At 38.4% G+C, this 15,665-nt stretch overlaps 1 protein-coding gene across 11 annotated transcripts in view; it reads left to right on the top strand.

The window, feature by feature from the left end:
- FMNL2 (formin like 2) overlaps positions 1-15,665 on the top strand; it is a 313,912-nt gene that overhangs the window by 192,560 nt on the left and 105,687 nt on the right. For all 11 annotated transcript variants that reach the window (XM_054548880.2, XM_054548876.2, XM_054548878.2 and 8 more), the window contains exon 3: positions 13,592-13,672. In XM_054548880.2, the coding sequence (XP_054404855.2) occupies positions 13,592-13,672 (81 nt within the window). The remainder of the gene's footprint in view (positions 1-13,591; positions 13,673-15,665) is intronic.

Consider the following 15,665-nt stretch of genomic DNA (forward strand, 5'->3'; position numbering starts at 1 on the left):
CACCTGGGAAGTCTGTGGGCAAGGCCTGGAATTGGCACGCATCACCTGCACTCTTACTTGTTGACAAGGACCTGCAAAAAAGGATGAGAAATGGAGACTAGCTGAGCACCCAGAGGGAGAAGAAAACGTTTATTAAACAGCGACTGCTAGTCTCTGCCACGATTACCAATTTTGATAGTCTTATGGTTCATTTGTTTTAGGTTGTATTCAGTATTAAAACTTGCCCTTATGTATTCATTAATTTATTCATTGACTAGGCATTTAGTTTTATAGGCGAGGGAAAGGAAAGAGTGAGGTGAGACATGGAGTGTGGATCTGAGTTTTCCTTGTAAGTCAAGGAAAAGACTCCAAATGGTTGGTAGTGCCAATTTGTTTGTCCCCGAGTTCCAGCAATGTACCAGACAAGAATTGGCTGTGGGACGAGGTTATTTTTGCCACACCTCAGAAGAAAAAAAAAGGCATTTTGTATCTTTGTGACTTTCTGCTTGAGATTTCCAAGGGACTCTTGGTTTTCTTGAGCTCTCCAAACCTGAGAAAAGGCACTGAATTAATTGCTGTTGAAAAGAAGTCAAGTTTCTTTTCATTTCCTTCCTAAAAGCAGTTTCCTTTCCTTTAAGACTCACTCCAGGTCTCTGATTCTTTGATTCTAAAACACTGGAAAAGCAATCAAATAGCAGATACCAACTCTTTGTATGTTGAGCTTTTGGAGTTTTGGAAAGTTGAGTCTGAACCTAGAAGTGAATTTACATTACGTCTTTCCTCTTCTAGAGGTTTCCTTTGGCCTATAGCTTTCATAGTGGAGAGAAAAATGCTGGCCTACCCTACAGAGATTGGAGTCGGGGGAGAGAAAAAGGGAGAAAGGTAGTGAAAAGAGGAGAGGAAACAATTATTCCTTTTAAAACCATCCTTTTTGGTGGCTTGATAGAAATACTCTGTCAGAAATACTGTTTGGTATTCGTTGCCAGAGCTAGACATCAAGGGCTTAGTCTCGTTTGAAATGTTTAGGCTTTAGAAGGAGCAAGATAAGTGGGGAAGGAAAAAAAAGAAAAGAAACTTTTAGGCTGTATTTTGCCAAAATGTATATCACAGTGCCTGCCTTCCTGGCTAGTAATACAAATGGAATTATAGATCCCCCACTCCCACCCCACCTTTTAAAAACGACTTAATTGCCTGAGCTGGCTTAGACTATGTGGTTGTCTTGTTTGAAGTAAAGTTTATCATATGAATGACTTTTATAAACTTGAGGACACTGAGGTTGATCTTTGACACTATCTTTTAGAAAATCATTGCTAAGCAAATTAAAATGATTTATTAAGGCAGTTTAGCGAAGAATTTCTACGAAGTAATACAGATACTACCTTATGTCATTTTAACATTTGGCCATTTAACTCATAATCTTTGTTTGTGGAAGGCTGTTGTTGCTCACCTTTCACACACACACACACACACACACACACACACACACACAGTCAAATGGCTTTCTAGAAGTTGTACAGCAAGTGCTTGGGCTGAAACTAAAACTGAAGTCTACTGATGCCTGATTCTGAAAAATTTTGTTTAAAAAAGTTTTTTGAGAAAACCACCATACAATTGTAGCTTCTCCACCATCAAGCAATTAAATAATTGACTTCACCTTGTGAAGCGTGATGTGCTAGATGCTAAGACCATCATGCTTCAGAAAATATTATGCTGAATGTTTCAAAACAAGGTTGAAAAAAGATTAAGACATACACTTAAAAGTAAACTGTGAAAGACTAAATATATAATGGAACGCTCTTAGCCCAGATACATACTGTTTCCTTGTTGCCTACAGTATTCTTGATGAACTTTCAAGGAAAGAGAGTTTAAAATAAGTCATTTTCTAAAGTCATTGAGGAAATTGAGGTGTCTACAGTCTTTATCCATGCTGCAGTAGTAAAACAACATTTATTTAGGTAGCAGAAATACAAGGTAAATTGGTTTAAATTTCTAATGATACTGTAGATATTTGGGAGTACAGGAAGATAGGAGGAAAACTAATTAGAAATATGGTTTGGGTTTTGTAAGAAACAGCTATACATAGGGCAGAGACTGTGTATATCCTCCATCAACATGGCGGATACTAGCTGAGGATGAGTCCAAGGCTTGTAGCAGTATCTTCAGGTACTAGAAATATCATTATACAGATGTTTCTTACTCGTAAAACCACTGTTGGTTCTCTTCACAATCAATTTGACCACAGTCACTCAGTTATTGATATATGTACCCATATTTTCAGATAAAGTATAACTTCAAGTCAGTCTAAAACCCTATAAGATGTTAGGTGTGTGCTTATTATATATCTTTGTCCTCAGCAATGACCCATTTAGAGGGACCTCCTTTCTATTTTCCTTCTCTGCCTATCCTTAGATCCTATTTGAAAGCTTGGCTTAATGACTGATTTTGACCATGTGGGTCACAGATTGAAACTATTGTTTGCTTAATCATGGGATCTGAAGAAGAAAAGAAAGAATGTGGGGCTAATTTGAAGGGGTGTTTGTGTTTATTATGCTAAATGTAAAATTAAGATGTAAGATCTTTTTTTTTTCTTGAGACAGAGTCTCGGTCTGTCACCCAGGCTGGAGTGCAGTGGCACGATGTCGGATCTTTGCAACCTCCCTCTCCCAGGTTCAAGTGATTCTCCTGCCTCAGCCTCCCGAGTAGCTGGGACTACAGGCACCTGACACCACGCTTAGCTAATTTTTGTATTTTTAGTAAAGATGGAATTTCACCATGTTGGCCAGGCTGCTTTTGAACCCCTGACCTCAAGTGATCCCAGAGTGCTGGGATTACAGGCGTGAACTACTGTACCCGGCCTAAGATATAAGATCTCAGGGGAAAGCATACAGTGGGATCACTGGAGCCTGGGTTTAAGATGTAGGTCTTCATGTTATTAGCACATGTTGCTTTAGTTTTTATGTTTTTCAGAAGGAGAATATTTATATATCTAGGAGAATGGGATGTGGTTTAGGGGTGAGGTGAGGTACAGAAGTTGGATCAAGCTAGTGAATTAAGCAAATATGAAATGACAGTGAAGTCGTATTAATGGTTTGCGGTATGGAAGTACATTTTTAGCCTGACTAAAAAATTGTGATGCAATTACCATAATTTTTAATTCTTTAAGTAGAATTATGAATGATATGTTTTTGAAATAGTAAAACTAAGGTTTATAGGATCCCTTGGAGTACTTTATTTCCTGCAAAAGTATTAATTGACAAAGATGAATATTTGGCTTGTCTCTGGTGCATTTCTTCTTCATTAGGGCAAGATAAACTTTTTCAAGAGAGTTGTGCTCAGTAACAAAGTAAATAAATAATATCTAAAATTACTTTGATATACTGTTTTTAATTATTTTTATTGAGGGCCAATTTATATACAATAATGTTCACCAGTTGTGTTTTCCAAAGTGGCTAGACCATTTTGCATTCCTACCAGCAGTGTAATAGAGTCCCTGTTGCTCCAAATCCCATTAACCCTTGGTATTGTCAGTCTTTTAAAATTCTAGCCATTTTTATGGGCATATGGCAGTATCTCACTGTGGTTTTAATTTGCATTTCCCTAATGACTAATGATGTTGAGCATCTTTTTATGTGCCTGTTTGACATTTGTATATCTTTGTTGAAGGATCTGCTCTGTTTAAATCTTTTGCCTATTTTAATTTTTTTTCTTTTTCTTTTTCTTTTTTTTTTGAGATGGAGTCTCACTCTGTTGCCCAGGCTGGAGTGGAGTGGCATGATCTTGGCTCATTGCAACCTCCATTTCCTGGGTTCAAGCGATTCTCCTGCCTCAGTCTCCTGAGTAGCTGGGATTACAGGCATACACCATCATGCCCAGCTAATTTTTGTATTTTTAGTAGAGACAGGGTTTCACCATGTTGGCCAGGCTGGTCTCAAACTCCTGACCTCAAGTGATCCACCTGCCTTGGCCTCTCAAAGAGCTGGGATTACAGGTGTGAGCCACTGCGCCCGGCCTCTTTTGCCTATTTTTAAAAAGTGGGTTATTTGTCTTAGTGAGCTGCAGAAGTTTTAAACAATATTCTGGATACAAGTCTTTATCAAACAAATACTTTGCAAATATTTCATTAGTTTTTGTCTTACTTTTTAGTATTTATAATAATATCTTCTGAAGAACAAAAGTTTTTCTGATTAAATTGAATTTATTTTTTAAGTGGCTCTTGCATTTTGTTTCCTAAGAAATTTTTTGTCTACCTTCAGGTCACAGAGATTATCTCTTATGTTTTCTTCTGGAAATTTTACAGTTTTGGTTCTTATGTTTTAGTCTATAATCTATTTTGATATATGGGATGAGTTAAGGGTGGAGTTGTAGTTTTTCCTCATCTGTCTATCTATCATCTGTCTGTCCATCCATCCATTTATGCTTCTATATTTATCTAACTGTACCTCCAACTATTTCAGCACAATTTATTTAATAGACTGCTCTTTTTTCATGAACTACCTTGGTATCTTTGAAAACCAATTGGCCATATATGTGTGGGTCTATTTTTGTGTTCTCTATTCTGTTGTACTCATATGTATTTTTATCCTTATGCCAATATGTCTCTGGTTTGATTACTGTCTTGAAATCAGGTAGTGTCAATTCTCCAACTTTTTTTTTTGCTAAATTATTTTAGCTATTCTAGTTCCTTTGCATTTTAATATAAATTTTAGAATCAGCTTGTCAGTTTCTAAGAAAAAAACCTTCCAGGATTTTGGCAGAAGATGCACTGACTCTGTAGATCAATTTCGGTAGAATTGACATTTATACAATATTGACTCTTCTGATCTATGAACATGGTACTCTATTAATTTAGGTGTTTTTAATATCTTGCAGGAATTTTTTTTTGACATTTCTAGTAGTATACAGGTCTTACACATATTTTAAATTTATCTCTAAATGTCATGATTTTGGATGCTATTTTAAGGGATATATTTTAAAAATGTTTCCAATTTTTTGTGCCTAGAGGAATATTGTTTTTGAACAACCTCCCACCACTTCATTTATGCCTTTGTAGAGAGAGATGGTTTATGTTATATCATCGTACTTACCAAAACCCAGTTTTATAATTAAACACTATTTTATGGCTTCTGTAATAGAAACAACTGCCTTGGATAAAAGTTGAAGTTCAGTATTCTCAGCTTGGTTCTTATGTTTAAATCTGTGTCTAAATTAAATAAAAGCAAGTGGTAAGGGTAGGATGATTAAGAGCTGATGAATTTCTCTTATTTTCAGTTATTCTGTTCACAAGCATGCTTTCTTTGCATGTATCAGACCCTTCGCACCACTTATTGATTTTAGTGGAAAACAGCTTCTTTAGCTCCTCCCATGCTGCTTGCTTTAAAGTTTCACTGACAAAAAAACCGCCTCAGTGAATATTCCAGTTCAGTTTGATTCAGCTAGCACCTATTGAAGTTACGATAATTATACCCACAATTTGTACACTGTTTGAATTGAGGCCAATGGAGTTTCAGAGAAGCCAATTAATTTAACTGTAGTCAGAAAAGCAATTCTTAAAATCGGAGCTTGTAATTTAAAAAAAATCTTGAGTAATTGAAAAATATTAGTGCTCTTGAATTGCCTAATGGTTTCTACAAGAACTCTTAAGGCTTATTTTGTCTTTTTTTTTTCCTGATCAGATGTTGAACTCTGTTCTCTCCCAACCCCTAATGTTTTATTTGTATGATACATGACCATCTCTGGGGACTCTGAAAGATCGTCTGTACTTTCTTTTTGTTTGAAAGGCATTCCTAAGTAAGAGAAGTAGGATTAAAGAAACCTACTCAATATTACATATTAGAAAATGAGTTATAGGATGTTTTGGTCAGGAAAGACTCATTGAACTAGAGTAAATTCTTGCTAGTCTAAATAAAAGAAAGCATTTGGAAAAGTCTCATCAGAGGTTATTTTCAGTCTGAGAGCTGTAATGGAACACTTGGAAAGTTGTCCTTTCCTCTTCAACTAGCAAAATGATTTCATATTCAGAGCTGAAGAATGTTTTGAGGCTCTCCAAGAAACTATGGCTGTGGAATGAATCTGTTGTGCTGATTTTTCACGTCTAGTCTAGTGCAGAAATGGCCAACTTTAAAAGTTGGGAACGGAGGAAAGAGGTACGCAGTATTAATCATGCACGTTTTCACTATTCAAGACTCCTTGTTGTCTGTCCTGTATTCCTAACTTATTATTTGACATCCTCTGTCGTTTGTTCTGACTTACCATGTAGATCCTTTGTGCAATTTTCATAAACTGGATTACTAGAACTCAGCTAAACCTCTTGAAGTTACTACCACATATCCCGCCTTTCTCTGCTTTTGTTCCCATGTTCTTCATCTGGAAAACTCCTCTGTCTCCTGCCTCTTATACCATCCCAGGATATCTGTGCACTGCCTGCCTTCCAAAATTCAATTCAAAAGCCACTTTCTCCAGGGAGGTTCCTTTGATCATCCCAGTTGGGAAGAGCCTCACCTTTCTTTGAACTTTGAGAGAATCACATATGGCTCTTCTCATATTCTACTTTGTATTACAACTATGTCTGTTGCATCTCAGAGATGAGATTTAATGCTTTGCAATTGAATTTATTTCTTTTTGTGCTTTTTACAGTATCTTCTGTAATGTGTTCTGGATAGGTGAAAGAGTAAAAAGCCTTTTTTAAAGTTTTCATGTTAGTGCCTGGAAACAGGGGATCCAAACATGTTAGTAAGATTTAAAATGTTCAGAGGCAGGGGCTTGTTTAGCAAGATGTTTTCATCCAATAATAACCACTGGGATCCTTCTAAATAGTAGCCCAGCTGGCACTAGCTTCCTCTGGTAGTCATTATACAAATTAGAATCTCATCTGAACTTGCCTTCTTGGCCATCTATTATAGTCAGTAGGCAGAGACTTAATACTTTTTCATTTTCTGTCAGTTGTCCTCTCCTATCTCACCATGCCCAACATGCTCATACGCATACTTTCTGTAGATGGGGACAGTCCGCCAGCTAATCTGAAATTTCAGAATTTTTATTTTGGGGGGAACAAGGAGCATGCATTCTTTTGGGGACTTTGGTTCTCTCAGTTCTTTGGGAATCTAGGTCTATTTTTGTAAATCATTTTTTATTTGTATAAATGGTTAGCCCTGGGAGGGCAAGGTGTTAGGGCTTACCTCAGGCCCTCCTGTTTAGGGATGCTGATTGATCTTGGCAACCCTCTCCCCTCCCCTAGTCCACCCTGCACCATGCAGGTGCACTGTTCTTGGCCTCTTCCATGTTGGATAAATCTTTTCTGTCCATATACAATATTGCAACATTTTATTTTCATCTTTTCTTCTCCCTGTTACTTGTGTCAGCATTATCTATTTTAGAGGGTAAAACCCTTGAGGATATGAATTATGTCTGTCAGCTTAACTCTGAAGAGTACTTAGTACTAAGCTAAATCTTACAAATTAGTACTTACTAATAGCAATAGTGCTAGTTGTAATATTGGCTCATTTAGAGACTGCAGTTTGCCTACTCAGCCTTTGGAAAGGATGCCCAACTACTTCCAGCTTCCAGGAAGAAAACATTCAAGTATAGTGACATTATGTGAACAAAAACAACGCCCTTTAAATTGTTACTATCTAAAATGAATTATTTTAGGATCAAGATAATAAAACATTAATACTCACGTAATGATGGTGACATCTAATTCATCCCTGAGGACGTTCAAGCAGTTTATGTAGCTCTGCTAATACACCACTGAAATAGAGCCAGTGACTGTGTGGCTATACCAAACAGGGAGAGAAACTCAACAGTGTGTGCCCTGAGAGCCATTCATTCCCTGAGATTTCTATTTTCAGATGTCATGTTATAATTTCTTTCCTTAAGCCTCAGAATATGAAGGTATAAGATAAACTGGAATGGAATTCTTGTTTGATTGTGTATCCAAATGTGATTTATGGAGTGGAAATGCTTATAACATGCTTGTTCTGAGTCTAGCTCACACCAAGTTAACCCCAATTAATTTCTCATGTAATTGGATAGAGAGGATGTAAAAGATCAGAAATGCTAAGCTGGATGAGTGGAATGTCCAATTTCAAACCTTTACACAGAAAGGCTTTCAATGACAAACTCTATTAGATTTAAGTGGAGAAAGAGGAGGACATGTAGGGAGAGGAGGAACCAAAGAAACAGTTCAGCTTATTAGAAAGAACTTAAGTCTGCCTGTCTGTGTCTAGTAGAAAAGGCCATGTCGTAGCATAGCCGATGAATTCTGTTTGCTGTGACTTACCTAATTAAATTACTACACCCCTGTCACAGTCTGTCACTTAGTTCTTTTCAGAATGGTCTAGTTTCCCAACTTGGGTTGCGGTAGACTTGGTCATTAAGTGGAGTCCAATAAGTGTTTTGTCTTTTCCTTGTCTGCAAGGCAGGTATGTGTATAGGCAGCCTAACCTTCCAGACAACCAGTAGGGAAAGAGGAAGCTAACATAAGCCTTAGGGGATTGGGTTAATGAGGAAATATATGGTTATGAAAGGCATTAGATGGCTTTAGATCTACGAGAGACACAGCTGTGGCTCATCAGCAAATGTTCTTTGGCTCTGACATGAGCTTGACTAACTTATGTCTACTGAACCTGCTGGGGTACATCCTGTAGAGTGTGCTTATAGTCTCTTTGTGTACTTTTACATTTAAAACTTACCCTTAATTTATGAAAGAAGTGACTTGTATGTGATGTTTTTAAAAAGTTTAATTCTTTGGACATGATTGAAGATCAACTGTGTGCCAAGTATTCTTTTATATACTGGGACTCAATGAAGAATAGAACGTATTTCCACCCTTTAAAAAGTGTTTATACTATTAAATTCAAGATGAGCATGCTTATTATAGTGTAGTAAAACGAACAAGCATCAGAAAAAGTCAGAAAACCTGTGTTTGAACAACAGAAACATTGGGAAAATACATCAACGACCTTACACACACACACACACACACACACACACACACACACACACACACACACACACACACACACACACACACACACAGAGTATATGATTTCAGGTAAGTCATTTAATCTTTAAGCCTCAGTTCCCTCATCTGCAAAATGGAGATAATATCTACTTGCCAGATATAGAAGCTTGAGTGAGCTAAGGGGTCTAAAGAATGTGATAAACTGTGAAGTGTCACTGAAAGATAAGTTAAAGATTGGAGAAACAAAAAGTACTGCCCCACATGAAAAGTTAATTGTATTTGAAATATCTCACTAAAAGATATTTGAAGAATCATCTACATGATGGATTGCATGTAGTTGCTAAAGGCAAGGAGTTACAAATTACGTTACTTCTAAATTAACCAGTTCAGAGAAGAGGAAGATGAGGATTAAAATTCATTATCTGGAATATTTTTTATATGAGGTTTTTTTCTTTTTTTTCTTTCTTTCTTTCTTTTTTTTTTTTTTTTTTTTTTTTTTCGAGATGGAGACTGACTCTGTCGCCCAGACTGGAGTGCAGTGGCATGATCTCAGTTCACTGCAAGCTCCACCTCCTGGGTTCAAGTGATTCTCCTGCCTCAGCCTCCCAAGTAGCTGGGATTACAGGCACGCGCCACCACGCCCGACTAATTTTTGTATTTTTAGTAGAGGTGGGGTTTCACCATGTTGGCCAGACTGGTCTCAATCTCCTGACCACAGGTGATCCACCTGCCTCAGCCTCCCAAAGTGCGGGATTACAGGCGTGAGCCACTGCACCCGGCTGTATTTTTATGAGTTCTTAAATAAAACTCATAAAACTTTAGTGGGAACCACGAAAGAAGGAGAGAAGGAGAGGGAGAAGAGAAAAGAAAACTCAGCCTACATCCAAGGACCCAAATAAAACTGTTATAGAGGAAGAATACAAAGCCCCAATTGTTTTTGTAAAACTTGGGGTTGCCTGTCTAATATCTAAAGGAACCACTGTTTGAGTTATAAATTCAGCACCTGATTCGCCAAACCTTTTCTCTCTGTTTCAGTGTGGTCAATTTGAACAACAGAAACATTGGGAAACTACATAAGAAAATTTCAGCACCTTGCCAAACACATTTATTTTGAAGGACTTCAGATGGATTATAGGCATCCTATTTATTTGAATTAATATATTTTCCCCTCTAAATATTAGAATTTTAGATATTGTATTAAAAGTCGAAACTGCTTTGGTTGGCAGTCTTCCATTACCCACACTTTTAAAACTGCTTCATATCCCATGTTATTTTCAGGCCCTTGTTGCCTGCTTGGTCGACATCAATGATATAAGCACCTTTATTAAGTTACCAACTTCAGTTGCACTGTGTAGAAATGTTATTCTTAGGAACAAAAATATTCTTTAGTCATGATGAGCTATCAACATGAGTTGAAAAGGCACCTCCAAAGTCTTGGTGATCTTGCTCCTTTTGATACTTATCACCCCTCCATTGAGATTCCCAGCTTTTCTGTTCACTTTGATCCTCTTGCAAAAAGCACTCAAAATTGGCAGCTTCCATGACTCCATCTTCTAGAGGGTGGGTAGAATCAAGAGTGAACTTCAGAATCTTCTTTTTCTGTCTTCTTTCTCCCCATTTGCCACAAACTTTTTCACGGGTTCCATGAGTTTTCTTAGAAGTGGATGCAATGTGGACCAACTGTGTTTTAAAGCATGAGGCTTCCTTATTTTCTCTTTCTTGGAAGTACATCAGTAAGCTGCTCAAACAAATGAAAAATATGTGGAATACAACAACAAATGCTAAATAAGCATATTTGAAAAAGTGTGAGTTTATTACATGTAGACCTTGTTCATAATTTGAAGTCCTAAGGAAATATAGTCCAGTCAACAGGACCAGCAAATGTGTGTATTTGAGTAAGCCTTCTGAGTCGCCACAGTCCCAAATAGGAAATGAAAAAAAGCTGCCTTTACTGACTGTCAAAGATAGGGCTCACTAAATGAGTGAATGCTAATGTGTTACATGTGCTACTCCACCAAATTTTATTATTGTAAAAATAAAATTGAGCCCAGGAGTTCGATACCAGCCTGGGCAACATGGTGAGACCTTGTCTTTAGAAAATTAGCCGGGCATGGTGGCCTGCACCTATAGATCCAACTTCTTAGGAGGCGGAAGTAGGAGGATCGCTTGAACCTGGGAAGTTGAGGCTACAGTGAGCTGTGATTGTGCCACTGCATTCCAGCCTGGGTGACAGAGTGAGACTCTGTCTCAAAAAATTTTTTTTTGAATAATTGGAATTATATTATTTAAAAGGATAATATTTATTTATATTCTGATATGTGTTTGGCATCAGCTGTTGTCATACATGAGGTTGGAAATAATGACTGGCTTCTAGATAGCTCATCAGTTCATTTTTCTGAGCTTCTTGTGATTATTTTAGCCCTCAGCTGGACTACTGCTAAATCCCCATGGCAATAGGATCCCCTCTGATTCCTTGGTGAAGTGATGGTGATTAAAAAAAAGTAGTTTATACATAGACACAGTGATGGCACTAGAGATATTGAATAGTTGTGATTACTTAGAAATTGCTCTCGAGATAGAACATTTGAAGGAATAATTAGAAAAAGTATGCTGCTCTTTTTTTAAAAGCAGCTTGATTGAGATAGAGTTCATATACTACAAAATTTACCCTGATTATTTTTAAATAAAGGGAAAATATTAATAGGTGTCTTACTACAAACCATTCCCCCTATTTTCAAGGATAAACAATAACAAATATAGATTTTAAATAATAAGATTATCTTTTCAGTATTATTACAGTAGCCTTTAGCATTTTAAAATCTACAAGCAAGCAAGGCTTCAGTGGACCATGCAGAATGTTGTGGTTCCCTGTGTTGGAGAAATACGAGTTTCTATGGGATAAACAAATACATGCACATGCTGGCCAATTGTCAGAGTGAAATACCAAAAAATTCCGTTGTGGAGTAAGTGATAATCAGATTATAAAGAACTAAAGTAAGAAAATACCTTTTGGGTTGTAGGTAGAAAAGAACATGATAAAGATTATCCTCATTTCTTTTTTTCTTTTCTTTTCTTTTTTTGTTTTAGACAGGGTCTCGCTCTGTTACCCAGGCTGGAGTGCAGTGGCACGATCAGGGCTCACTGCAGCCTTAACTTCCCAGGCTCAGGTGATTCTTCCACGTCAGCCTCCTGGATAGCTGGGACTACAGGCATGCACCACCACATTCAGCTAATTTTTTGTATTTTTTGTAGAGGGGGGGTTTCACCATGTTACCCAGGCTTGTCCTCATTTCTTGATGAATCTTTGTTTTTTCCTTTAGAGCTGATTTAAACTTTTTTTTGTGTGAGAAATATAGCATCTATATAGAAAAGGTAGTTAAGCCCGAGAACCAGCATAGTAAGTAGTATAAAGCCAGCACCTTTGTAACTGCTACTCGGATCGAGAAATAGAACTGCTGGCCTCTTAGGAATGTGCCATATTTCCCCCTTTGATTATGACTTTCCTCACCTCAGTCCTCCAACCATGACTTTCAGGCTGATCATCTCCAAGTACACATATATACACACAATATAAAACCATGTATCTGTATGTATAGTGTTACCACTTGAGTGTGTATCTGTAACCATTAAAGTTTAATGTCACCTATTTTATAAATGAGAAGAAATCAGGTGTTCTTCTTGGCTCAGCATCAGGTTTGTGAGATCCATTCATAGGAGCATGCAGTACATGGCTTCTTTTCATTGTAATCTAGCATACCATTGTATGAATGTAAATATAAGTACTGGTTCATTTTATGGTTTGTGGACATGTGGCTTCTACCCAGGTTTTTACTGTTGCCTGTTCTGCTTTGGACATTAGGGTCTATAAAACCTGATACACATGGCATGAATTTTTCAAAGTATGGTTCCTCTTTTGGCAGCATTAGCATAAAACGTGTTAGAAATGTTGATTCTTGGGCCCCACCCCTGACCTGCATTCAGATATCACCTTGGACTGTATATTATGTATGTTTATGCTTATTCCAGTGACTGCCTTTGCTCAGGATACTTTTGGATCTTCCAGGTTGGAATCCATTGATGTCGGCGCACACATGTGTACCCATGCAAACATACACTCCCACATTCCAGTTATTTAGCAATTGACGCATTGCTCATATTTGAAAAAAAATTAGCTTTATCAGTTTGAGTCAAATCTTTTGTTATTTTCAAAGATAAAATAAATATCCAAAAGAGAAAGATTTGCCAACACTGAAGATATTTAAAAGAATATACAAAAGATTGAAGACCTGCTGAAGGAGGACCTGAAACAGGTTGGGCAAAACACCATTCCTAGAATGGAAGCTGCAGGGCCCTACGGAGAAAGCAGTACTGACTCTGGAGTTGAGCAGATGTGGGTTCAAACCCACATGTACATGTGACCAGCAGTGTCATCAAAGAGAGTTCTGCATTTCTCTGAGCTTCAGTTTTCCTCCTCTGCAAAGAGGGGATCACATCTACTACCAAGATGCAAAACAGTACAAAATGACCACTCGCAGGGCCACATTTATACTGTGGATGCATTTTGGTCATATTTTGGTAACATAATCTGATGTGGCTGACTGTGTCATGGCTTCATACCTTTCATGCTTTGGACTTTTGTGCTTTCTGCAGGAACGATTCCAGGTGAAGAATCCTCCCCATACATACATTCAAAAGCTCAAAGGCTATCTGGATCCAGCTGTAACCAGGAAGGTAAGATGGATTTGTTTCCACTCTTTGTTGTTGCTTCCTTATTAGTGAGCAGAATCCTCCTGCATTGGACGAGACCTTCCTTCCTCTGCATTAGAGCCTCTGCCAGAGGCTCCACAAAAAACAACCTTGGGAGACCAACAACGTAAGAAGACAAAGGAAAAAAAACAACCTTCACACTTGAAGATGTGTATAAAAGTTCTTTCCTGACGTGAGAGTTACGTACCTCTGATGGTTGTTGAGTCACTGCTATTTCCAATTACACAGGGCAGTGAGTGCAGTCCAGAGGTGTTCAGGCCCCTAGAAGAGCAGGCTTTGCAAAGGGAATACTTGCCTTTCAGTTTTTTATACCTGGGTGCATTTCCAGAGACCTTGAAAAATCACTGGGCCTTTGTCATCCCAGCTGTGCACTCACATCCTGTGTTGATGCTTTTAGTAGCTCCCTCCCCGGCCCCTCCAACCCCTGCCCCTGGTCTGAGAAGGTAAGGAGAGAATAGCTGATTCCATTCTCAACAGACTCTCTGCTTTTACAAACAAGCCCTGCTTTGTGCAGCCACACAATTGGTTTAAACTGATGCCTCATGGTATGAGTAGCCTGGTAAAGCATGTAGCCTGGCATGGCCCTGTGGGCCTGAATCAGTCCTGGGATGTCTCAGGGCAGAGCTGTCCTTGCTTAAGATGGGTGAATGGGTGCTTTACCAGATAGCATTTGTTTTTCCATTGACCTTCTACAACTCCTGCTTTTAAGGCTCCAACGAAAATTCTCAGGCTGATTCTCTCTGTTGTTTCAGTGTGTGATTCTTGAGAAAAGAACGGTATACTTTACCTAGTTAACCGCTGTTTCCAGGGTTCTTGATGCTTGCATGAAAAAAAATTGTTTTTTCTTTATCTTCTACTCTAACTCTTCCTCCCCTCACCGCTCACCCCCCCCCCCCCAAAAAAAAAAGGTCCAGCAAAGGAGAACTGTTGTTATTTCCTTTTGGAAATTTCCTAGGCCTTTCTCTTATGGTTAATACGTAGACAAGGGGAAATAAAATCTAGTAGTGATGATGACGGTATAGTGCAGAACTTCATCACTGGCTGTATGTCATATGTGACTTGAATGTGACACAACCTTCAATCCAGGAATGTACCTGTCAAAGTATCATGACACTTCTCCCTTCGTAAATGTGGCACACACATTTCTTTCTAAAAGACCTGTTGTCAGGTCCTACAAATGAGACTGTTGTTCAGTTCTTGTTAATTTCTCTCATTTCTCCCTTTCCCTAACAATGTGGCAGTCTTATTTTCATCAGTTTAAAGAGGTCTGTAAAGGAAGATACACTCAGGCTGGGCACAGTGGCTCACGCCTATAATCCCAGCACTTTGGGAAGCTGAGGTGGGTGGATCACCTGAGGTCAGGAGTTCAAGACCAGCCTGACCAACATGGTGAAACCCCATCTCTACTAAAAGTACAAAAAATGAGCCAGGCATGGTGGCAGGCACCTGTAATCCCAGCTACTCGGGAGGCTGAGGTAGGAGAATCACTTGAACCTGGGAGGCAGAGGTTGCAGTGAGCTGAGATTGTGCCATTGCACTGCAGCCTGGGCAAAAAGAGCAAAAAACTGCATCTCAAAAAGAAAAATAAATAAATAAACACAGACACACCCATATACACAAAATACATCCCCAGACAGGTGTTTTTCTGCACTATTTCTTTGCAAAGGGACAGCAAGATTCTATTTTAGAATCGATTTCTAAAGGTTTTCTGAAATTCCCAAACTTGTAACCTTCAGGCTAGATGGCTCAAACCTCAGCATTGAGCCCTAATGCTCACCCTGAGCTGAGTGTGGTGGAGATGCTGATGTTTATACAGAAGACTGAGACCTTTCCTCATGCAGGATTCATCCTACCTCCAAAAAATTCCTTCCACATTTTTCCAGTTCTGAATAGAAAGGAAAAAATATGCACACTCCTAGAGAGTGCTTCTTAGACCCCCACTTCCATACCCCACATG

This window comes from Pongo abelii, chromosome 11, assembly GCF_028885655.2.
Source record: "Pongo abelii isolate AG06213 chromosome 11, NHGRI_mPonAbe1-v2.0_pri, whole genome shotgun sequence".
Lineage (NCBI taxonomy): Eukaryota > Metazoa > Chordata > Mammalia > Primates > Hominidae > Pongo > Pongo abelii.